General features: G+C 36.8%; 1 protein-coding gene and 1 pseudogene across 4 annotated transcripts in view; both read right to left on the reverse strand.

The window, feature by feature from the left end:
- MIGA1 (mitoguardin 1) overlaps window positions 1-26,615 on the reverse strand; it is an 85,265-nt gene that overhangs the window by 5,351 nt on the left and 53,299 nt on the right. For all 4 annotated transcript variants that reach the window (XM_025288415.2, XM_006068428.3, XM_044944825.1 and 1 more), the window contains 8 exons: window positions 21,377-21,477; window positions 8,959-9,077; window positions 8,639-8,711; window positions 7,717-7,803; window positions 5,805-5,903; window positions 4,254-4,388; window positions 2,873-2,926; window positions 187-303 (listed from right to left, as the gene is read on the reverse strand). In XM_025288415.2, coding sequence (XP_025144200.2) covers window positions 187-303; window positions 2,873-2,926; window positions 4,254-4,388; window positions 5,805-5,903; window positions 7,717-7,803; window positions 8,639-8,711; window positions 8,959-9,077; window positions 21,377-21,477 — 785 coding nt within the window. The remainder of the gene's footprint in view (window positions 1-186; window positions 304-2,872; window positions 2,927-4,253; window positions 4,389-5,804; window positions 5,904-7,716; window positions 7,804-8,638; window positions 8,712-8,958; window positions 9,078-21,376; window positions 21,478-26,615) is intronic.
- On the reverse strand, window positions 15,564-16,416 carry LOC102411887 (annotated as a pseudogene).

The raw sequence follows: 26,615 nt of genomic DNA on the forward strand, positions 1-26,615 counted from the left end.
ATGGTGAATGGAACTGTTGTCTTTTATCCAGGATAAAGCACAGATCTATATAAAACTGTTCCACTGGCATGGGTGACTTTTATAACTTTATATTTAAATAACATTCTTTCTTCTACAAAAGCAAAAAGAAACAGTAAAACTGTTTTTCAATTTACAAAGAAGAAATGATTCAATGACTGAACATACCTTGAAGAAGCAACATAAATCATAGAGAGAATTTCTAGGACCCAAAAAGCCCCAGGCTAGGACAGGGCTGATCTGCTCACAAATGGCATAAAAATGGGCAAAAAATCCATCTGGGATCTGTTGCAAAGTAAAGGAGAATCAAATTATTTTTGCCTTCCAGCATTTGCTTGCTAGCCATCATATGACCAGCTCTTTTTGAGGACAGACCAAGGGTCAATGATAAGCCAGTCTAATAAACTTACAAGGAACAGTTAGGAGTCACAGAATGCTTTTAGAACATTTCATAATCTATCCAACAATTTCAATGTGCTGAAAACATTACTTCTTAAAGGCATTTTCACCTCATAAAAAAGAAATCACAATGCTGTAACCAAACAATAACAAGAATGCTACAATGTTCCTTAGCAGTACAATTTTTAGGATTAATGAGACTATCATGGTTTTAGCTAGTTCAGTAGAATTGAAGAACTTCTACTCACTTACTTAGATTATCCGAAAAAGACTAAAATAAAGTTTACATTGATTAAGCACAAAAATATGCTTACTAGGATTTTTAACTTTCAGTTACAGAACAGATATTATTGAAGCATTTAATTATGTAATGCACCTTCTTGTGAAATAGTAATATATACAGCTATGATGTAGGAAATGCTCTAAGTTTATTAATAACTTTCTAAATTTCCCATGTTAAATAGAATCCTGTGAGATTTATCATAGCATCTACTGGGCTTAAGTATGCCTTAAGCTTCTGTCTCTTGGAGAAGTTATTTTCTCTTTTCTAGGTTCCAAGACATCGTTTAAACCTCAATTTAAAAATATAGCAGTCATTGCCATTTAATGAGTACCTATTATATTCCAGATAATGAGCTAAGTTCTATTTAATTTAATAAAATGTTCCTGAAAAAGTAGGTCATGTTAACATCATTATCAAACATAAAAAGTGAGACTTCAGAGGGGTTATAAAACCTATCCTAACTCACAAATAAGTAAAGGCCAAAAGGTTTTCATGGATACACTGACAACAGTCTAAAAGATGTTCTGTGTATATTAAATTCTAAATCCTATATTTATATTAACTATATATATTAACTATACTAGGAATTCAGACAGGTAAGAAGTTAGCACAGGCACCAGGGAGTAATGTAAGCTGAACTCAACAGTAGGTAAGAATTATTTAAGTACAGAGGATAGAGTATGGCATTCCAGGTATAGGAAATAGTTCACCAAGAGGTGAAATATATAGGTATCTGTGGGTACATGAAGAACAGTAGTCCAAGGCACAAGATTTATATTAAGAAGAAATAAGGTTAGGTATAATAATAACATATTAATAGTATTCCATAACAATCGCTATTCTTATAGATACTACTATTTATTAAACCTTTATATATTTACTATTTTTTTACATATTTACTCTTTTAACTTTTATGTTTTACCTCATTTCATCTTTGCAGCAGCTTTATGAGGCAAGTATTAATTCCATTTTGCAAGTAGGAAAACTGAAGGTCAGCTGACAGTTTAACTTACCTATGATCATACCAATGAATATGAAAATCAAACCCAAGTCTACAAGTCTGTTCCCCAGCCCTAAACCAGTGGTTCTCAAACATTAGAGTTTCTAATCATCTTTGAGGGAACTTGTTTAAAACACAGGGTCTCTGGAATCATTTTCTATACAATTTTTTTTCTTCTTTTTTTTTTTGGCTGTGCTGCCCGGCATGCAGGGTCTTAGTCCCTGGACCAGGGGTCAAACCTGCGCCCCCTGCAATGGAAGCATGGAGTCTTAACCACTGGACTGCAAAGGAAGTCCCTCATTTTTTATACAATTTTTAAAGGTTACATTACACTTACAGTTATCACAAAATATTAGCTACATTCCCCATGTTTTATAATACATCCCTGTTCAACATCTTTTAAATAAGAATTATTCAAATATATGGTCTCCAGAATTATTTGTAACAGGCACCCTTCTGCAGATGCTCAAAAACACTGCCCTCAGAAATACTATCTCAAAGTTATAAGGCTCAGGCTTAGAAATATGGACATGATAAAATACCATTGGTCAGTGGGCAAATAAAAAAATAATAATAATAATGATAACCAACACTTGCATAATGCACTATGCCAAGCACTACTCTGAGCACATTGATCCTAACAAAAAACCCTACAAGGTAGATACTATGCTCTTCTTTAGAGATGAGGAAACTAAGGCACAGGAAGGTTAAGACTTGCCCCAGGTCATGGTTCACAAGTGGCATTTGGAACCAGTCTCACTCCAGAGTCCATCCTTTACCAAAGGAGTGTATGGCGAGAGCAGTGTGTGGAGGGTGAGATGGGCTGGAGGGTGTGCGGTGTGGGCACAGGATATAGACTTGGCGGTGATTTTTGGTGTTAAATAAAGCAGCTTTAAGAATCAATCATCATTTCTCAATTGGATTACACAAACTAACATCCACTATGTTAAACAATTTTTAAAATTTTGTAATATCATTAAGTGAAAAGACAAAAAAGCAAAAACTCTGTTCCCAACTTCAAAAACAGAGAACCCAACCCAGTGCCAACAGACCACTCATCGAGCTTGAAGGACAGGGCTTATAAGCTGCCATCCCCAGCCGAAAACTGACTCAGACGTTCCTTCAACGAGAGCCTCAAATTACAAAGAAATCCAAGACATGATGAGTTTTACCTTCATCTGTTGCCTTTTCTGTTTCAACACTGACCAACAACTTGAAGCCACAGCCTAAATATATACAGAGGAGAAAAAGCAAGATTTAAATGAATAATTATATAAACTTTCCATTTAAAAAAGAGTGACTTTTATTAGAAATTCAAAGTTAAAAGGTCTAAAATGTTTAAAATATTAATTAAAAAGAACTAGTTCATGTTCTTTCTATTGTTTATAAATATTAATGAAAAGGTATTTATAAATTTTGAAATTAAATTCAAAGCCACTGACAGAGAAAGGCTGAACTCTGGTGCCAAGGAACTCAGTAATTAAATTCAAGTAATATTTTTTCCTCAAGAATTGTAGTAGTGCCGGAAATAGTTATGAGTTGAGCCAAAAGTTTTATTCCAATAAAGAACGAAGAGACATCCCTAATAACATGAACTAAAACACCCAAGTGGATTCTGAAGAAATCTGACCCTACTGTGGCATGACCTAACTTCGATCAAGGTCACTTGTCCTGAAGCAGTTACAGAAATGGAGAACATCCAGCTTTTATGGTTAAAACATACTTTGAGAGAAAAGTGGATTTATGAAAAATGCTTTAAAATGTGGTATCAGGCACTTCCAAAATGACTGTGAAATACCCAATTAAAACTTTTTTTAGTTTTCTAAAGATTCAAACTTTCATTAATTCCACCTACTTCAAGGTACACACTTCAGCCCAACAAAAAAAATGTTAAATAGAAATCTGAGTACAAAAACCAACAGAAACTGAAAATATCCAAAGCAAACAATACAGTTTAAACCCATTTTATTTTTGCACATGCTTATTTTTTTCTACCTTAATCTTTGTGTGTGTGTTGGCGGGGAGGGGTTGCAAGTCCATGCCTGGGGTTCTTCATTCCTTGACCAGGGATTGAACCTAGGCCTTCTGGCACTGAGAGTGTGGAATCCTAACCACTGGACCACCAGGGAATTCCCTTCTACTTGAATTTTTTATAGTATTTGGGAACAAAAAACTCTGTATTTTCCTCCAAAAAAATATATATTATCTTTTCACTGAAACTGCTACATTTCTATTTAGTCATAGAGTCATTTCAGTTACAATTTTTTGTTAGGCCTGACCTAGTTTGAAACCCAAGTGTTTTTTGAGATCTAAAGAAATACTGAGTCCTCAAAGTCAAGGTAGGAACTGACAGACGAGCCCAAAGGAAAATTTCACTTTCATATGTTATATATCATACACATCTGATCCCAATATCAAAGGATGAGCTCAGTTTCCATAATAGTCGTTTTACAGGCAGACATATATTTATATATATTAATCTTATTCATCTTCTCAGTTCTGACTACTTTTTTTATCAAATTTAAATGTTGAGAAACGTGAACCATCACTTACAGTTTCTTTGAAGGAGGAGTTTAGCCAGCGATTATTTACTACATTCTGTATGGATGTAGGTGGGTTTTCTAAATCTTCAAAGGAATCCATTAATATAAAATCCAAAACAACATCATAAAAGTTTAGATCTTTTACCTGTATTAAATTGTAAGTTAAAACAGAAATTATTATTACAGAGAGCTGAAATAAAGTCTGAGTGAGGGCTTCATATATGACAACAGCAGCACGTTTTTAGGTGAATCAGGTTAAAAGAGGAGAGACAACACTGAAGACAACTCACAACCAAAGGCTGTAATTCACATGTCAGTTGTTCCTTCCCAGATCCCATCAGGTGAAATTAATCTCTCCCTCCACTCTGTTCTAGAGTCCTTTGTCCATGCTTATCTACAGGCTCTTTCTGCTCTGTCATTTCTGTGAAAGTCACTCAGTCGTGTCCGACTCTTTGCGACTCCATGGACTGTAAAGTCCATGGAATTCTCCAGGCCGGAATACTGGAGTGGGTGGCCTTTCCCTTCTCTAGGGGATCTTCCCAACCCAGGGACTGAACTCAGGTCTCCCGCATTGTAGGCATATTCTTTATCAGCTGAGCCACAGGGGAGGCCTGTCCTTTAGTTACTGGTATATCCACCTGTCTTCTCCACCACATTATGAATCTCTTACTCTTTCATTCATGCAGACTGTACTGTACTACACACTATACCACATGTGAACTAGATACTGAGAAGTTCTTAACTGAGTGAAGGAACACCAGAGAAAGAAGGACTGTGAAGACTGTGCCTGTGTGTTTCGGCATCTACTGTTTTCTCTGCCAAGAAAGCCTTCCAGCCCCTTGCAAACTCATTCTTTAAGCTTCCATTACAATAAAATATTCCAGGCTCATCACATGCTTTTTGTATTCTAGTGCTGAAATCAGCCAAATTTCCATGGAGTCCTAGTTCCTTTTAGTGGAGAGTGGGACTTAGAAGCCAAGATCTGTGTGTTAGGGATGGTGTTCTTGCTCCCAGACCCTCTCTGTGAATAGAGTTAGTAAGTTTATGTATGTTTACGTATATGCAAACTTTCCTATTTATTTCTCTGTTTAGTAAACTATGAATTCACACTAATAGCTCCAATTCCAACCCTAGCTTTTTATACCTCACTTCTCTAATCATGAGAAATCTCACTCTGATTATTCTCAATATATGTATTTTTGTTTGATCCTGTATACGTAGCCAATCCCCCATCTCCCCTGAGCTGCCACTGTCCTATCTGAAACCACTCTTACACAGGTTACCATTACCACTCTTGCTAAAGCCTCTGCTCATTGAGTTTTGGAAGGAAGGAAAAAGCACAAGAAGGAACAAAGGGTTTTTAAAAAAATATACTCTTTTCAATTGTTGCCCCAATGTATAAAGACTGTGGTTGCTATTGTTTACGACTGTATCATAATAACCTTCACAAAATTGGTTTTACTGTCATTTAACAAGGACAAGGAAACAGTGGCCTCAAATTATGTAAATATTATGTATAAATAATGAAAGGGGATTAAATATTATAAAAAATCTGACTTACTCCTCTAGCAGCAAGTTCCATTTCAGTATTATCCCAGTGATCAGTCTGCTCTAAAAAATAGATCATTTCATCAAAAACATCTTCAAACTTCTTTGGATTCTGCAGAAGAAAACACACTTTAATCCTAATCTCAACTTTATAACAATGCTCAAACCCTCAAAGTAAATATTCAAGTAAGCTTGTAAGATCTTCATTCTATTAGGTAACAATTAAAACACATTTTCAAGGTATGCCATATTCGTTTGGTTTATTTTGTTAGTCCAACATTTTGCAAAAGTCGAGACTAAGAATGTAGGTAAAATGTCATAAGCAAATGCTTACTACTCAAATATATGTGCTTATTTAGGTTAGTCTTTGAGATGAAAACTTGGTTACAGAAGATACTATGTGATACTTTTGACAGAGTTCTATTCCTTTTGGAGGAACTCTAGTTCAAATCATACTCTAATTCAAATCAATGGGTTTATCAGCCTTGAGAAGGCCAAGATAGCAACATAAGATTTATATTGGGTTTACTGTCTTTCTGCCTGCAATGAGGGAGACCTGGGTTCGATCCCTGGGTCAGGAAGATCCTTTGGAGAAGGGCATAACAAGCCACTCGAGTATTCTTGCCTGGAGAATTCCACAAACAGAGGAGCCCAGCAGGCTCCAGTCCATGAGGTCACAAAGACAGAGCAACCAACACATTTCACTGTCTTTCTAGTGGTGGCAATTTGATAGGCAACAGGCTATTGTGTTTTATTATTATTTTTTAAATCTTTTGGCCACGTAGCATGTGGGATCTTAAGTTCCTTGACCAGATATGGAACCCACACCCCCTGCATTGGAATCTCAGAGTTTTAACCAGTGGACTGTCAGAGAAGTCCTATTGTGCTATTTCAATTTGAATTTATTTGACTATAATACTATGGAACTTTTTCATATAATTATTAAATATTCTGTTTCTTTTGTTTTTTTTAAAAAAAGATTTACATTGGAAATTATAAGTAGTTAATATGATCCTAAATTTATACTGGGCTTCCCTGGTGGCTCAGTGGTAAAGAATCTGCCTGCCAATGCAGGAGATGTGGGTTTAATCCATGGGTCAGAAGATCCCCAGGAGATAGAATGGCCACCCACTCCAGTATTCTTGCCTGGGAAATCCCATGGACAGAGGAGTCTGGCAGGCTACAGTATCCTGTAGAGTCAGACACGACTTAGAGACTAAACTGCAAATTTATGTAGCACTTTTAAAATATGTTTTCCTATTTATCATTTATTTAATCATTATAAGAACTCTGAAATAGGGTACCATAAATATAATCCTATTATACAAATGAGGGAACTGAGGTTCAAAGGGATTGTTTGAAAACCAGGTGTTCAAATGGCTCAGGGAAAGTCTGTTTGAGGTTTCTTTTTCTCATCATCTAGACACATCCTGCATAAATGAAAAGTGGTTCCTTCCGGTATTAATAAAATTCCTGCCATTGCTTCTGCCTCATTCAGACCCATGAAGATGAATACGAGTGAGAGGCAGTTCAGTTTGTATTTCCAGATTTCTGAGATCTACACTATTTCCTAGGACCTTCTTACTGAACAGGATTGAGGGAGGCGTAAGAAAAGAGGTATCAGAAATAATAATAGTGGTGGGCGTATAGCTGATTTAATGATAATTCTTACCATGACATTAATAGATTTTTTTAATGGGAAACTGTGAATATATTCATCAACTTGCTCAAAACTGTATGAACTTTATACACAGAAAATAAATCAACCCAAGCAGAAATACTTTGGGGGTTATTTATTTTTAGTATGTGAATTTTTACAAATATCTACAAAAACATTTTCTTCTATTAAAAATTTAATAATTTTTAATCATCAGTTCAATTGACATAATAACAATAAAATAAACTTGCCAACAAAACAAGTTTACCTTTCGTGCTTTTACAATTAATGCTGATAAAATTTTCCTTCCACTCTCAGCAAGGAATATCCTGTTGGCTGTTTCTGAAAGAATTACCTGAAAAATATCCATCCCCAAAGAAAAAAGGAAACCTATAATTAATTTGAATGGATATCTGACTTTATAGCACATGCATGTACAAATAACCCTAATACAGTTAATACATGTTGCTGCTGCTGCTAAGTCGCTTCAGTCGTGTCCGACTCTGTGCGACCCCATAGACGGCAGCCCATCGGGCTCCAACGTCCCTGGGATTCTCCAGGCAAGAACACTGGAGTGGGTTGCCATTTCCTTCTCTATGGTACTATTTCAGCAGGTATACCACAGGAATAAAAAAGTCCTAAGTAACTAGAATAAAAAGAACTCTTGAACAGAAAATTTTAAAAGATTAAAGGGAGATAAATCTGAATTTAAATCTGTTCAATTTAATTTTAGAAAAATTTGAAATAATTACACAACTCCAGAACAGAAAAATAAAGAGAATTTTGTTGTTAAATGACCTTATTTTACCTTAGGAAATTGGTGATTTTACAACTGATTCAAGTGAAAAACATTTTAGAACACATACTAATTGATAATAAGAAAAAAGACTTGTATTTTAAGCAGTTATTTGTACATACACATCTCTAGCATCAAAATATTGCATTCTGACAAAATGTGGTAGACCCAGGAGAGGATAACAAATGAAGACAAATGAAGGGAGAGGATAACAAATAAAGACAAATGAAGGGAGACAGCAGGGAGGAAAAATAAACTTAGTACTTTTTATTTGCCATTACGAATAAGGATAATAAAGAGCAAAGAGCTGTCCTGTTTATATTCAGCTGGACTCTATAGCATAAGGGTGGGGATAAGTGTCTGGATGAAGTCACTTAATGTTAAAAAAAAATACCTGAAAAGCCTGTCGAATACAGTGAAGTTTGGCAAGAAAATCACTGTCTCCTAGGCACTCCAACATTTCAGTTCTAAGTAATAAACAGGGGAGACAACTGTTAAAGTGCATTTAAGATCAAGCCTACTACAAGTTTGGAATAAGGCTTAACCTCAGGACCTTAATAAAAAACACATGCCTTTTCAATACCGACAAAATACATAAAAAAATTGTTTTGAGCCTAAAAACATTTTCCCACTATTCTCATAAATATTTTAAACAAACATCAGACAAACATATCAACAGCATCTTAATATTTTTCATAAACATAAGCATGATACCTAAGCACTCTCGAGTAAATTTTTCCTTCTTCAACTAGGCGCATGGCCTCTTCGTAAAAAGGGCAGTGGCAGAGGGACTCCAGGCTGTAGGTATGCCGCGCTTCTTTGTGCTCTGCAAGCTAAGAATACGTGTGTTAAAACAGACTACACTGATACAGGATGAAAAATTATAAAAAATCAAAAATAGGATCTTACTAATATACTCAATCTGATTAAAATGTGAAAATAATTCAATAAGATTTTACAGCTAGAAAGATCTGAATTCGTTTTATTTCAAAGTTCAGTTGTAACGAGTAAAACTTTATAACAAGCTTAGTTTATTTTGAATCCAATTACTTAAATTCACAGAGTGTACAGAAAAGCAGTATTTCACAGGTCATCAACAATAATAATTGATGATGAAGCACTGGGAAAAAAAAAGAGAATTTTTTATCATCCAAAAAATGCTTTAAAGTATTATAACTCATGATTGTATATGAAGTAAAACTTTCTACAAAAATACTGTAATAATCTCAACTTGGTGAATTCTAGGGAATTTTTTTCTTATATGTATCTTTGATTAACATTTGTATAACTGAAAAATAGTCATGTACTCTGGCTAGCATAACGACTCTACAAATGAACTCCAGCCTTCTGACAGTTCATTAAAAAATAACTGTAAACACTACAGAGTTGGCAGCTAAGCAGGAAAACTCCAGAGCAATTTTATTTCCCAATACCAGGTGATCCACTTAAATAGAATGCTGTAGGGGTTTTTGGTTTTTAAAAATAAAATAAACTACACTTTATTGAGATATAATTCACATACTATAAAATTCACCTATTTAAGTATGTAATTCAGTGGTTTTTAGTACATTCACTGGGTTATGCAATCAGCACCACTTTGCAATTTCAAAATATTTTTATACTATGCCAACAAGAAACCCTCTGCCTGTTAGCAGTCACTCCCCATCCCCCTTCTCTCCAGGCTCTGGGAACCAGTAATTTTTCAGTGTCTGTCGAGTTTCCCACTCTGGAAACGATATAGACAGATTTAAGTACATGCAGCATTTTGCATTTGGTTTCTTTCATGTAGCATCATGTTTCCAAGGTTCACCTATAAGGAAGCATATAACAGTCAGATCAGATCAGATCAGTTGCTCAGTCGTGTCCGACTCTTTGCGACCCCATGAATCGCAGCACACCAGGCCTCCCTGTCCATCACCAACTCCCAGAGTTCACTCAGACTCACGTCCATCGAGTCAGTGATGTCATCAGCCATCTCATCCTCTGTCGTCCCCTTTTCCTCCTGCCCCCAATCCCTCCCAGCATCAGAGTCTTTTCCAATGAGTCAACTCTTCACATGAGGTGGCTAAAGTACTGGAGTTTCAGCTTTAGCATCATTCCTTCCAAAGAAATCCCAGGGCTGATCTCCTTCAGAATGGACTGGTTGGATCTCCTTGCAGTCCAAGGGACTCTCAAGAGTCTTCTCCAACACCACAGTTCAAGAGCATCAATTCTTCGGTGCTCAGCCTTCTTCACAGTCCAACTCTCACATCCATACATGACCACTGGAAAAACCATAGCCTTGACTAGACAGACCTTTGTTGGCAAAGTAATGTCTCTGCTTTTGAATATGCTATCTAGGTTGGTCATAACTTTCCTTCCACGGAGTAAGCGTCTTTTAATTTCATGGCTGCAGTCACCATCTGTAGTGATTTTGGAGCCCAGAAAAATAAAGTCTGACATTGTTTCCACTGTTTCCCCATCTATTTCCCATGAAGTGGTGCTCCATCCTTTTTTATGACTGAATTGTGTGAGTATATCACATTTTGTTTATCCTTTCCACAGCTAACAGACTTGTGGGTTTTTTCAACTTTTTGACAGTCATGAATAAGACTGCTTTAAACATTTACGTACAAGTTTTTTTTAGTCCTGAATATTCATTGGAAGGACTGATTCTCAAGCTGAAACTCCAATACTTTGGCCACCTGATGCGAAGAACTGACTCTTTGGAAAAGACCCTGATGCTGGGAAAGACTGAAGGCGGGAGGAGAAGGGAACGACAGAGGATGAGATGGTTGGATGGCATCACCGACGCAACGGACATGAGTTTGAGTAAACCCCAGGAGTTGGTGATGGACAGGGAAGCCTGGTGTGCTGCAGTCCATGGGGTCACAAAGAGTGGGACACGACTGAGCGACTGCACAAGTTTTTTATGTTTTCAATTCCCTTGAGTATATAACTAAAAAATGGAAGTGTCAGATGGTAACTCTGTTTAACTTCTTGAGGAAACAGTTTTTGCAAAGTGGCTGCACCATTTTCCATTCCCACTAGCTATGCATAATGATTTAAATTTTTCCGCACCTCTGTCAACAATTGTTATTGTCCATCTTTTTTTTATTATAGCCACCCTAGTGGGTGTGCTGCTGCTGCTGCTGCCACTAAGTTGCTTCAGTCGTGTCCGACTCTGTGCAACCCCATAGACGGCAGCCCACCAGGCTCCCCTGTCCCTGGGATTCTCCAGGCAAGAACACTGGAGTGGGTTGCCATTTCCTTCTCTAATGCATGAAAGTGAAAAGTGAAAGTGAAGTCTCTCAGTCGTCTCTGACTCTTAGCGACCCCATGGACTGCAGCCCACCAGGCTCCTCCGCCCATGGGACTTTGCAGGCAAGAGTACTGGAGTGGTGTGCCATTGCCTTCTCTGCTAGTGGGTGTGAAGTGGTTTAAATTTGTCTAATGACTAATGATGTGCAATATCTTTCATATCCTTATTGGCCTTTGTGTATCTTCTTTGGAAAAATACCTATTGAAATCCCTGGCCCATTTTTAAGTTAGTTTATTTGTCCATTTATTGCTGGGTTACAACAGTTCTTTATATATTCTGGATATAATACCTTTATCAGCTACATGGTTTACAAATATTTTCTCCCATTCTACTACCTTCTCACTTCCCTGTTGGTGTCCTTTAAAGCACAAAAGTTTCTACTTCTGATAAATGCCAATTAATTGTTTTTTTTTCCTTTTGTCCACCTTAAGTTTTGTTTTGTGCAGAACATGAAGGTTGGCCAGAGGTGAGAGGCTAGGGATTTCTAAGGTCTTCCCTGGACACGTGCATAGCCCTGCACATGCTTGTGGCCTTCTAGATTCTCAGGAATATGCTGGAGCTTTTCAAAGCTCCCTATAAACATCTCTTTACCCAATTTTTCCTTGAAGTTTTTTGTTCACCCTCTTGCTAGCTCTGATGGTATTACCACTTCAAGCAGCTGCAATGTTAATTCCCACTGATATTTTTCAACAAAGACTCTAGGGATAGAAACTTTGTACATAGCAAGCTCTGAGTCTGGTCAAATAAAGACAAGTCCTTAGAACGGAGCTTTGCAAGGAGCTGCCATACAGGTCAAATGGTGACAATTCTCTAGTGTTGGGACTGTTGGGAGGCTCCAAAGCCATTAAGTTTCTTCCAGTGGCTGCTGAGCCCTTGATTTTCACAGTCACCACAGTGGTGAACCTGTTGGTTTTCAAGACTCCTCTGGAGAGAGGGATGGAAAAGGAACAAGTTAAAAATTTACAGTGTGGAGTTCCCTGGTGATCCCAGTGGTTGAGAGTCTACCTGCCAACGCAAGGGACACAGGTTTGACCCCTGGTCCAAGAGGATTCCACGTGCTAAAAGGCAGCTGACCCACAACTACTGTGCCTGAGCTCTATAGCCGGCGAGCTGCAACTACTGAGCCCATGGGCCACAAGTACTGAAGCCTGCACACCCTAGAGCCCGTGATCTGCAACAAGTAAAGCCACCATAATGAGAGGCCCATGCCCTGCAACCTCCCACTCGCCACAACTAGAGAAAGCCTCAGGCAGCAACAAAGACTGAGCGGAGCCAAAAATTTTTAACAATTAAAAAAAAAAGATTTACAAAGTTCACTCTTCCCATGGAGATTCAGTCACTGTCCTTAAATAAATGCTCTCTGAATTTTTACAAGTGTTTCATTTTCAGAGTTCTGAAAATTTCTGACAATTTTTGCCAGAGTTTTCATTGCTTTTGTGGAGGAGATCTTTGGAAGCTTTTACCCTACTATTTCAGAAGTGTTTCTCCATGCTGTAGTTCTGGCACTTCATTTCCACCCAGTGCCGTGCTAAATGCTGTGCTAAATACCCAATTATCTCACTTCTTTACAACCACTGATAAAGAAGGAAGACTTTCTGAGAATCCTTGGACAGCAAGGAGATCAAACCAGTCAATCCTAAAGGAAATCAACCCTGAATATTCACTGGAAGGACTGATGCTGAAACTGAAACTCCAACACTTTGGCCACCTGATGCGAAGAGCTGACTCACTGGAAAAGACCCTGATGCTGGGAAAGACTGAGGACAGGAGAAGGGGACGACAGAGGATGAGATGGTTGGATGGCATCATTGACTCAGTGGATTTGAGTTTGAGCAAACTTTGGGGGACGGTGAGGGACAGGGAAGCCTGGCGTGCTGCAGTCCATGGGGTCACAAAGAGCTGGACCGACTGAGTGACGGAACAACAACAAATTACTATCTACATTTCAGAGGTAAAGAAATAGAGGTTTAGATTAGCAGGAACTTGCCCCAAGGCCCACTACTAAATGGCAGAACTTATAACCAGGCATTTATTCCAGAGCTTATATGTACTTTTAAATATCAAACCATAGGTACTCTACTATCAGCCTTATCCAAAAATCCAAAGGAGCAGTATCAGCAATATTTAGGATAGTGTATATATATATATGTATGTGTCTATAGTCCAGAGGCAAAAAAAAAAAAAAAAAAGTAGACAGAAATGACAATATCTGACATTATATACTGTCAGCTTTAAATAATATTTCCCTTTATATTTTACAGAAAATAGATTACGCTAAAGGAAAAGTGTTTTTGAGGTTAAAAAGAAAGATAACAGTTTAAAAAACTAGTGTGGAAATTCTTTAGATAGTAAATAGTTTAAAGTTTTGTACCACTGTCAAAACAAATAGGATCTATGTACAGCTACCAGTAGAAAAAATCCTAAAGAGGAAACTAGGGCTCCAATTAAACTTGCTACATAAAATACTTTATACTAATAAGAAGTGAACAAAACCAACAATAAGAGATTCCAGAGTCAAGTCTTGATTTATTAGTCTATCTTGCTTATTTGTTGGTTTGGCTGAGTTGACTGTGTAAATAAGTCTCTTAAAATAAGCTTGCAGCTGTGAAAATACGTCACATTGAAGATCTGACACTAGCTAACGTTATCATCAACTCTTCCTAAGAGACAATGACAACGCAGAATTTACTAATTTAAATCCTAAATTAAATTAGGATTGAATTTTTAAAAAGCAAATCACTAAATGATGGCTTAAATTCTCATTTTAGAGTGTATCTTATAGTAAGATTTTTTTGGACGAAATTCTTAAAAACTTTAAAAGGTTGCAGAAAAAGGTTAACATTTTACTAGAGCTGAGATGTTACTTCAGAAGCGGAAATCAGTAACACAGTTTAATCCCCACATATGGAAACATGTAATTCACCATGAAAAAGGGTTCTTGTATTTGCTAGCTGAAACTTGAAATGCCCTTCATTTCTAAGTTATTTAACATCTCAAATTACTTCCCCCATGCCTTCCAAGAGATGCAGGAGAGACTGGGCCTTATCTTCTTTGGCGAGCAATGACTTTGCTGAATGTGAAGTCATATGTTTAAAAGCCCTAATATTTTTAAAAGCCTCTGAACAACCATGAAAGAAACGTCCAAAGTCCCAAAACTATTATAAGTTGGATCATAAAATAGGCTAAGTTCAATTTTAATATAGACTATTTTTAACATTTACATTTTCCTTTCAAAATAACCACCTAAAATTATAAATAGGACTTATAAAGAAAGCAGGAATGACTATATCCCCTATCTCACTAATAAAAAAGAAAAAAAAAGGAAATAAACTTACAATAACTGCCTTCTCAAATGGCACTCATGAGACTTCCCTGGTGGTCCAGTGGTTAAGAATTTGCCTTCCAATGTAGGGGACACAGGTTCGATCCCTAGTTGCAGAACTGAGATCACCATGCAATGGGGCAACCAATCTGAGTACCATGTACATGTGACCACAATGAAAGATCCTGCATGCTGCAACTAAGATCCAATGCCGCCAAATAAACAAACATTTTTTAATTATAAAATAAAAGATAAAATGCCACTCATGATCATTCTCTCTTCCTGGTACTTCATACCGCATCTCATGTTGAAGAGGGCTAACCTGGGTAACCAATAACAGATAGAAATAATGGCGTGTGATTTCTGAGGCTACATCAAAACAATCACTGCTTCTGTCTCACTCTCTCTTGTGGAAGCCAGGTGCCATGTTATGAAAAGGCTCAAGCAGTCCTATTGAAAAGTCCATAAAACCATAAAAAACACAGGTTTCCTACCAAAAGGTAGCACCAACGTGCCATTTATGTAAGTAATCTTAGGGCAGATTCTCCAGCTCCAGTCAATCTTCAGATGACTACAGCCCCGGCCAACATACTTGACTACAGCGTACAAAAGACCTCAAGTCAAAACCACCCAGATAAACCATTTCCACATTCTTGATCCTCAGAACAACGAGATAATAAATGTTTGCTATCGTTGTTACTGTTGAATGGGAAATAACTGGGGGAGTGGGCAGGTGTCCAGTCTCAGGATTTTTGATTTTTGGAATCACTTCTTGGCGCTGGCAACCTTGGTGACCTTGAAGATGCTGAACTCACAAAATCTTGCTCAGGGGGCAGCCTTACCCATTGTGATAATGTCACCAATCTGGATGCCCCTGACGTAGAGCAACAGGTGAATGGACATGTTTTTATGTATTTTTGGATATAATAGAGGTGTCTCAGGGGATGAAAGTGGTCCTCTGCATCTTCATCTTAGTCACCACACCAGACAGGATCTGCCCTCAGATGGAGATATTACCAGTAAAGGGGCATTTCTTGTCAATGTAGGTGCCCCCAATGGCCATCTGGGTGCCTAGAAGCCCAGACCAACGTTCTTGTATTGTGAGAGCCTCTCCCTGATGGTTTCTTCAAGCAGGACCCTCTTTCTATTTCGAAAAATGGTGTCTGCTGCCTTTGGTAGGCACGCTCAGTCCAGGAGTATATATTCCAGGATATATTCTAGTATATAGTCCAGGATATATTCCTTATCTAATATAAGTGACTTTAGAATTAAATACCAAAACAACAGGCCCTTTGGATTAGTGCTCAGGACATAGTTCTCACAGGACTAACCCTAAGGCCCATGACCTCCAGAAAACCACCCCATAAGCCTTGGATTTTAAAGAAGAAGACTCCTAAAATGCTTAAGCCTCTATTAAACCCCGACTGTGGAACCCCCAGGATATATAGAAGGCTATAATATAGACTAACAAAAAGACACATGCCCACTAACTGATTTAATCCCTAGGAAACTGAGGACTCTGGCAACTAACCTCTGAACTGGAGCACATGGTCCCACCCTTTAAGACACACTCCTGAGACCTGGGACAGACCTACAGTCTTGGCACCAGCCCCCAGTCCACATCTGGATTTTATTGGTTCTAGGACAATAAATTTTGGGTAGTTTATTACATAGCAACAAGTTACTAATGTAATAGTGGAGAGATACACAGACTTCCAAAAACTGGAAAGCAAATGGAAGTGTGTTGACAGATGAAAGAGATGAGGAAGCCATAGTCCTGAACAAGTTCAAGAGAGTGAAAGTCGCTCAGCTGTGTCCAATTCTTTGTGACCCCATGGACTATGCAGTCTATGGAATTCTCCAGGCCAGAATACTGGAGTGGGCAGCTTTTCCCTTCTCCAGGGGATCTTCCCAACCCAGGGATCAAACCTAGGTCTCCCACATTGCAGGTGGATTCTTTACCAGCTGAGCCACAAGGGAAACCCAAGTTCAAGAGAGGATATAGTCAAAGAGGAGCGCCAGGCCCACAGTGAGCAGGTATGAGGGCAGGACTGAAGAAGAGGGATTAAAAATGAGAGTTTAAATGGAAGTCTGTGTCCAAATAACTGTAGCTGTCCTATATCTTATTCTACTTTCTGCCACGGAATAGAAAGGCAGCTTACAGGAAAACAAATTTGCAACCAGAGAACATTTCTTTTTAAAAATTACTTGAACAGGAATTCCCTGGCAGTCCAGCGGTTAGGACTCCGTGCTTTCACTGCTGAGGGTCAGGGAACTAAGATCCCACAAGCCATGTGCCATAGCCAAAAAGCAAAACAAATTACTTGAACCACCTGGGGAAAGCAAGTCTGCCAGGGTGAGAGATGCATCTGCCAGAGTAAAGCCCTTTCCATTCTGTATTCAGGTGTGCCCTGATGATTGGGCTATTTCCACATCATTCATCCTAAAGAAACACCTGCCAATCAACAACCTCAAAGAAATAGACTGAGCCCAGTTATCCTTCCCTGTTCACCTCTTCCAGAAGAAACAAACATAAAACAAGGCTGTTATCCCACACAATCTACTTGAGAAAATCAATCCAGTCACCAATTAAGCTTTCAAATTTGAAAAGAAAACCATCAGTACAAAAATGAAAGCCCAAGATAAACAGACAAAATTGACCCCAGAGGAAATAAGATAATTCTGGGTTGCTATAAACAAGAGCTATCAAGTCAGAGAGGTAAAGCAAAAGCTTTCCAAGTTTCCTTTTAGAATATGACTAGAGGTATCTGAATTATAAGAAATAAAACTCTCTCTTTAAAGAGAACCCTAGGGACTTCTCTGGTGGTCCAGCAGTTAAGAATGTGCTGTGCAATGCAGGGGACACGGGTTCAATCCGTGGTCTGGGAACTAAGATCCTACCTACTGAAGAACACCTGTGCTTGTGTGCCACAGTTACTAAGCCCTGCATGCACTGAAAGATCCCACATGCTGCAACTAAGACCTGACACAGCTGAATAAATAAATACATTTTAAAAATAAATAAAGAGAACCCTACAACTTATATATTAAATTTATATACAGACACACAATGGTAATTGTGGTAATTCTAAGAAAAACTAAATTTACAGCTAAAAAATACTGTTGTTCTTGGTTAGTCGTTAAGTCATGTCCCACTCTTTGCAACCCCATGGACTGTAGCCCTCCAAGCTCCTCTGTCCTTGGGATTTCCCAGGCATTTCCTGGGAAATGGGTTGCCATCTCCTTCTCCAGGGGATCTTCCTGACTAGGGATCAAACCAGCCTCTCCAGCTTAGCAGGCATGTTCCTCTACCACTGAGCCACCTGGGAAGCCCTTTGCAATTTTAGATTCTACCTATTAAATGACAATGGAGGACAAGATGGTTAGATGGCATCACCAACTCGATGGACATGAGTTTGAGCAAGCTCCAGGAGTTGGTGAAGGACAGGGAGGCCTGGTGTGCTGCAGTCCATGGGGTCGCAAAGAGTGGGCCACCACTGAGTGAACAACAACAATTAAATGATAATCTCTTTAACAGACAGGAAAGTCGGGAGAGTACTCAATGCAGTGGCTCCCTAACATTCAAAAGACTTTTCAGAGCTTGAAAATTATGCTAAGTAAAAAGAACATCGAACACAAAAGATTATATACTGCACGATTCTATTAGTATGAAGTGTTCAGGACAGGCAAATCCACAAAGATGGAAAGTACAGGAGTAATCGCCCCAGACAGTGGGGTAGGAGAGAAAAAGAAATGATTACCAATAGGTAGGAGTTTCTTCTGAGATGATAAAAATGTACTGGAATTAGAAAGTTTGCACAACTCTGTGAATATACTAAAACCACTCAACTGTACAGTTTAAAAGAGTGAACTTTTATACTACATGAATTATATCTCAATAAAGGTATTAGCTTTAAAAAAAAAGACTTTTCAGGGAAAAAAGGCTCTGGTTCCAAGCCACTGTCTGGTAAAGCTTATACAGGAGAATCTTGTTAATCACTTTCAAAAGTGACTGACCAACCTTAGAGAAAAGTCTATGCCAGGACTTGCTTTAATCTAAATATTTAGGCAAAAACTCTTTCTGATAATTCTGAATTAAAGCTTTCAAATTATCACAAACTGTTTAAACTTCCCAAGGATTTCTAGTCTTATTTTCTTAACAACTTTCTTCATTAAACAGTTTTTTTTTCCTGCTAAGTTCTTGGCATATAGTAAGTGCAATTAAAAATAATTTAACAAACATTTCTTAAAAAGGAATTGATCTTGGAACATTCACATTCTGAGATCATACATTTATACTTAGAAGCATTCCTAGGAGGTTTTGCCGATAGTGAGCCCTTCCTGTGGTATTCATGCATTTTGTTTCCATAATTTATCAAACCTTTGTAGCTTAAACCACATGATTCAGCATCCCACTTCTGGGTATATAGCAAAAGGAAATGAAATCACTATCTTGAGATATCTGCACTCTCATGTTCATTGCAACATTATTCACAATAGCCAAGAAATGGAAACAACTCAAGTGTACATCAATTGATGAACGGATAAAGAAGATGTGGTATACATAAATGTATGTATAGTCAATCAAATATTATTCATCCATGAGAAAGAAATCTTGCCACTTGTGACAATATGTATGGGGCAGGATCTTGAAGGCATTATGTAAAGTGCAATAAGACAGAGAAGGACAAATACAGTTCACCCTTGAACAATGTGGGGGTTAGGGGAATTGACCCCTTCTGTGGTTGAAATAGTCATCACCCATTTCCTTTTTCAGGACCTGCCTCAGATACCAAAGTCTTCAGATGCTCAAGTCCCATAGTTGGCACTTTAGTATTCACAGTTTCACATCCTTGGATTCAACCAACTGCAGATAATGCAGTATGTATTTACTGAAAAAAAAATCCATGTATAAGTGCATCTACACAGTTCAAACCTATGTAGTGCCGAGGTCAACTGTACTGTATGGTATCATATAGTTTTGATCTAAAAAAGCCAAACTCATAGAAACAGGATCAGAATGGTGGTTACCAGGAGCAGGATGTAGAAAAAATTGGGGAGATGCTGATCAAAGGGTACAAACTACCAGTTAGAAGATGAATAAGTTCCAGGGATGTAATGTACAGCATCGTGACTCTAGTTAACAGTACTGTATCATATGCTTGGAAGCTGCTAAGAGAGCAAATCTTCATACCACAAAGAAAAAAGGTAATCATGTGAGGTGCTGGAGGTGATAACTAGCCTTATTGTGGTAATTATTCCAAATATATGTTTCAAATCATTGCTCTGTACAGCTTAAACTTCATGTTAAGTCAATTGCATCTCAATAAAACTGGGGGGAAAAAAAAGAAAGATAACCCTGTCTATAACAATCCATAAAAAGCAGAGGAAACAGCTACTTCATAAAATGAGTAGATATATTTTGTGTGTTGCAAACTTACAAGTTTACTTATAAGTAAAACTGTGAACTCAGGAGATGATACTGTAAGCAATAGCTAAAATACACATATACAGAAAAATCTTGAGAGGATGAAAGATTATGGTCTGTACAGCTTTAAAGAAGGCAGAATCAAAGTTTAGGGAAAAGGGTGTTGGAATACCTAAGCTTTCCACACTAGAGCTTGAATCCACACATCAGTAACAGATGTGTGATACTATTTATATGAAAAAGGACAGCAGTAATATCTAAGAATCTACCATAAAAATGAAATAATTCTAAGATAAAATTGGCCATATGTAATTTTTAAAACTATCTCAAGTAGAAAAGATTATAAACAGATGACCACTTTGCAACCTTCTCTTTGGATAAAAAATTTAAGTCCCAGCGTAAAACAAATTACTCATAAATCCATAATTTAGTGATCACCACTGCTTACATATTAGTGTATTTATATCTAGCCTTTTTCCCCTCAGACTAAATACTCACGTAATACATCACAAACAGGTTTTACTTCATTACAAAATTACAAGCACATACTCTGTATACTCATTTCACTTAACTTATGTTCCCATGTCATTAAAAACTTTGGAAGCGTGTTTATGGCACTATAATATTTCAAATTATGGATATTCCATAATTTGGCATATACTGTTTTCAGTTTTTCATTATTATTAAAAATGCTGTGAATAGTTTGTATATATAAATCTTTGAATCTCATTTCCTTGGGAAAAAAAAATCTAGAAACATGATTTCTCAGCTAAACAATCTGAATAATTTTAAGATTCTTAAGGTGAATTGCTTTCCACTAACACACTGATATGCCTCATCCATAACCCAGTCTATGAAAGTGTTCACTTAAAGTCTATGTTTACATGTCCACCTCTCTAAAGAGACTCTAAACTCCTGTGGGAACTTATGTTGATGGTACATTCATCTTTGTATCCTGGTATCTACCACAGAGTTAATACTAAATAAATGGCTACTGAACTGAGTTACAGCACAATGGCAAAACAGTAATGTCCAGCTGAGAAAGAATAAGAAATCCTCATTAGGAACACACATGTCCTACCTCTGCTGCTGAAGCAAAGGAGTCGGTTGATGCGACACTCAAGGTGTCTCTCAGGCCGAAGTCATCCACATTCCCTTTCATGGTGACATCTGTATCTTTATCTGAAAAGAAAAGGCAAAAAGCTCAGAAGTTGACATTCCTTGTCATTGCCATATTTCATATTCTATTGTTGACTTTTTCTGGTTTTTGTTTAAACTTCAGTCTTTATTAGAATTCTGGAATCTAAAAGAAAAACAATACAAACTGATGGGATATACTCTAACAAGACTCTCAAACTGCTTCAAACTGATGCTGAACACCACCAAGCAGAGAAGAAAGTACTATATAGTACACAGGAGAAACTTTTATTTTTAAAAGAGATTAAACTATTTCAGATTTTTAACGCTTTTGAGTAAATAATAAATTGGTATATAATAACTGGAGTTGATTATCTACCAAACATGGTAAATCAGAATATATTATACCACAGGTAGTCTGAAACACAGCTATTTAAGTTGCAAGTGGCCTTACCCAAACTGAGATAACTGGCAGGTTCATTTACATTAAATGAGCTATCAGCATAAAATGTTATCTGGCTAGTCATCTGTGATAGACCAACCAATTAAAATAACTCAGGAAGATTTCAGTCTTTAGGGTCTACTTTAAAACACTGACAGGCCTAAAGTGATCAGGGCAGCTCACTGATGTTGGTTCTGCTTACTTGAGGGTCAAATGTAACTGCCCTCATGATTTTATTTCTATGTATTTATTTTTTGGCCACAGCGCAGTGACTTACGGGTCTTAGTTCCCCAACCAGGGGTTGAATCTGGGCCCTTGACAGTGAGAGCACAGCGTCCTAACCGATGGACTGCCAGGGAATTCCCCACAATAATTTCAAAGGATATGGGGAGGGAGGAGGGAGGAGGGTTCAGGATGGGGAACACATGTATACCTGTGGCGGATTCATTTTGATATTTGGCAAAACTAATACAATTATGTAAAATTTAAAAATAAAATTAAAAAAAAAAAGCTTAAAGGCATTTCTAAATGATTAATTTGACCATACCAAGTCAGGCTACCTATTGCCAACACCTAGCATTCTGAATGTGGATGTCAGTATCTTCACATACTATCATCCGGAATCTTAACTGTTGATGTTACACTTTCATTGGTACAGCCACTATGGAGAATAGTACAGAAATTCCTTTAAAAACTAAAAACAGAACTACCATATAATCCTGCAATACCTCTCCTAAGCATACACATCCAGAGAAAAACATGGTCCGAAAGGATACATGCACCCCAATGGTCAATGCAGCACTGTTTATAATAGCCAAGACACGGAAGCAACTTCAATTGTCCACTAGCAGAGGAATGGATAAAGAAGATGTAGTACATATATACAATAGAATATTACTCAGCCATTATAAAGAATGAAATAATGCCATTTGCAGCAACAGGAATGGACCTAGAGATTGTTGTACTGAGTGAAGTGAGTCAGAAAAAGAAAAATATGTATGATACTGCTTATATGCAAAAGAAATCTTACAAATGAACTTACAAAACAGAAAGACTCAGAGACTGAATTTATGGTTGGGGGATGGGGGAGGTATACATTGGGAGTTTGGGATTGACACGTACACACTGCTATATTTAAAATAGATAACCAACAAGGTCCTACTGTATAGCACAGGGAACTCTGCTCAATATTATGTAACAACCTAAATGGGAAAAGAATTTGAAAAAGAATAGATACATGTGTATGTATAACAATCACTTTGCTGTACACCTGAAACTATCACATTGCTAATCAACTATATTCCAATATAAAATGAAGTTTAAAGAAATTATATTTTCAAACAAATTCAATACCTGTTTATAGATCTGACTACACTGTAGCAAGCAAGTGATATTCTTCCAATTCTATCATAAGAATAAAAAAAGCAAAGAACAAAATATACAGATTTTTATTTTCATTTTCAATCTGCTAAGTGTGTCAGATACTTTATCTTCTTTGAAAAGAAATCAGAAATCTTTGGCTTTTATTCATCCAGATTTCTATTCCATCATTTTTCCCCAAATAAAGTTCATTATCTTTACCATAAATGTTCCAAATCCCATTTACAACCCCCAAGTACCAGAAAATAGACATTTTGTGATTCTCTACAGGAAGTGTAAAGTTTTTAAAAAAGTCCAAACCTTTAATTTAGTTGAAATTCAAAAGATTTCCAACCAATCTGTATTATAATCTCTAAGCCAAGCAGAAGAGCAAATTGGGACAAAGTTCATCAATTCTTATCAATTAAGTATAAATACACATAGCATATTTTTTCTACTTTACATTTGGTGGGACCATGGTTGACATTTTAACTATTTATCTTCCAAATTTAAGTTATAAATGTTTTCCAATAAAGCTTACATCAATCCTTTTAAAATACCTAACTTCTCAGTTCTCAGTTAACTATTAACAGAACAAAATCTGAGGTTAAATTATTCTATACAATTATGTAAAGTTTAAAAATAAAATAAAATTTAAAAAAAAATTAAAAAATAAAAAAACACAAGTCCTTTTAGGAATTTAAAATTTTTTCAAGCTTGAGAACAAATTGTTTTACACTTATAAATAGCTGTAATACTATTATTTGGGGCACTCAGTTATCCCGAAAAATTTCCAATATTCTCTTTTCAATGTATGTATGCTTTTTGAAAATTATTTACAAAAATTAAATCAGCATTCACAACTTTCAAACTTTTATCTTCTTAATTATTTCCCATTGTTGGTACTAATTCTGCAAAAAGAAATCATAGTACAACCTTCATTATCCCAAAAGCATATTTAAAGTGGGATTAAGTTACAAGTCAACTAAGTTAAATCTTGGTTCCATATGCCTTTCGCTATTTTCGGAGTGGAACACAGACATTTATCTTATGTCACTTTACCTTTCAGACATTACCCAGGAGCTGTTAAAAGTCTGTTTCACTTCACTCAACAGTAACTAGCCATTCAATGTCATCCAGATGAGTTACCATGGTTGTACTTTATTTTTTAAAAAATCTAACAAAGAAAAATGGCTCAGAGGAATTGGAAAGTTTTATTCATTAAACTCAACTTCATAAACCACAGACCATACCTCTCATTTCAGTAATTGTTATGATTCCTGGAATGGCAGCTTAATAATTATGAAGAGAAATAATACATCTGTTTTTTAGATAAGCCAGCAAAAAGTATAAATAAAGAATATTGGGTAATATCTCAAATTAACTGCTTTCATGTAGTTTTAAAATTTAAAATACTTTTTCTAAAAGTATCATTAACTTAATTATTAAAAGACATGGAAAGCAAGGAAAATTAAAAACCAAAGGCTTCATCTTAGTCAATAGTTTTAGAAAATTCTTACCAAATTCTTCTTAGGAAAAAAATGCTAAAACCTTAAGATATCATTACACATCTACCAGAATGATCAATTTGAGGGAAAAATGGCCATTTTTTTGTTAAGGGTACACAACAATGAAACTTACACATCACTGGTAGAAACAGCTGATAAAACCACTGTGGAAAGTTTGGCCATTATCTATGAAAGTTCTAGATTGCATTCTTATGACTTTGCAATTCTCTCCTTGGGTGTGTTTTACAGAAATACGTGCTTAAATGCATAGAAATATTCATAACAGCACTGATTCCAGTAACCCCAAACTGGAAAGAAAACAACTATCCATCTACCACAGAATACACACACTGTGGTGTATTTATACAATTAAATACTATACAACAATAAAACTGAATGAACTGCTGCTACATGCAGGAACACAAATGAATCTCACAACATGTTGAGTAAAAAATGTTATGCATGATTTCATTCAAATAAAATTAAAAAAAACAGGCAAAACTAAATAAGAGTGATCAGGACTACACACTTGGTTGGTAAAACTATAAAGAAAAGCCAGAAAGTAATTAGCATGAGCTTCAGGACAGGAGGCTAATTTGGGGGGTTGGTAGTAAGGGTATTTATTGGGAGGGGGTACAGAAGAATCTTTTAGGGAGCTGGCAATGCTTTATTTTTCTATCTACTAACAGGTACACAAGAGGGTATGATAAATCACTGTGATATTTTGTTTTGTGCACAGTTCTTCTAAGGGTTTAAATAAAAGGAAAGAAAAATGATGTTATCTATGGATCTTGGCCCCTGATGGCTGAAAAAAACAAAATACTTTCCATATTTCAATGTCCACAATGAAGCTGTAAATTATTCTTAGATATGAATTCTATTGCCTGATAGAATAAGTATCTAAATGATGCTAAATTCAAAACGTCAAAAAATCTGGTAAGTCTGGTTAAGTACAAGAGCAAACTGAAAAAAGTCTGGTTAAGTACAAGAGCAAACTGAAAAGAGCACCCTCTAAGGAAACACCAGTAGCAATAGCAGACTCTAATGCCACGCGTGTATACCACTCACAAGCTTTCTTCTCCAAGCTCACTGATTTTTCTTTGCTATTTAACGATTGTTTTCAAATTTTAAGTGAGAATTTTTAGGTGGAGATAATGAACTATTCTCAGGAAGAAGACAAATTATGAGGTGTGTAATCTAATTTTAACAATAAAATTGTAATTAATAAACATTTATTTTGCACATACTAAACTCCAGAAACCAAATACATGTTTCACATATATTATCTAATAATTCTCACAATAATCCTACCTTTTTTAGGTAGGTACTCTTTTTTTTCTTTTTATATATCAAAAAGGTAAGCGACAGGAAGGTCAAGTAACTTGGCCTATAGTCACACCATTTAGAAATGGAATGGCAGGATTCAAACTCAGGTCATTTGACACCAGATTCCGGGCTATGAGGGCTTCCCTGGTGGCTCAGATGGTAAAGAATCTGCTTGCAATGCAGGAAACCTGGGTCTGATCCCTGGGTTCGAAAGATCCCCTGGAGGAGGGCATGGCAACCCACTCCAGCATTCTTGCCTGGAGAATCCCATGGGCAGAGGAGCCTGGCGGGCTAGAGTCCATGGGGTCACAAAGAGTCGGACATGACTGAGCTAATGCTAATTGCTGAGCCTCTCCTATATTTTTCCTGGGTCATTTTGCCTGTTATATGACTTTATCTTGTTTTGAGAGCACTGTTAAAATTCTTATGTTTCCATATACTGAATTAATTAAACTTATGATACTATAAACCTGAAATATGCAGCTTAAGCCCCTTAAGGATTCATCATTAACCTTAGAAGTACCTAAAAAAAAGCTTTCCACATAATT

The sequence above is a fragment of the Bubalus bubalis genome, chromosome 6, assembly GCF_019923935.1.
Source record: "Bubalus bubalis isolate 160015118507 breed Murrah chromosome 6, NDDB_SH_1, whole genome shotgun sequence".
Lineage (NCBI taxonomy): Eukaryota > Metazoa > Chordata > Mammalia > Artiodactyla > Bovidae > Bubalus > Bubalus bubalis.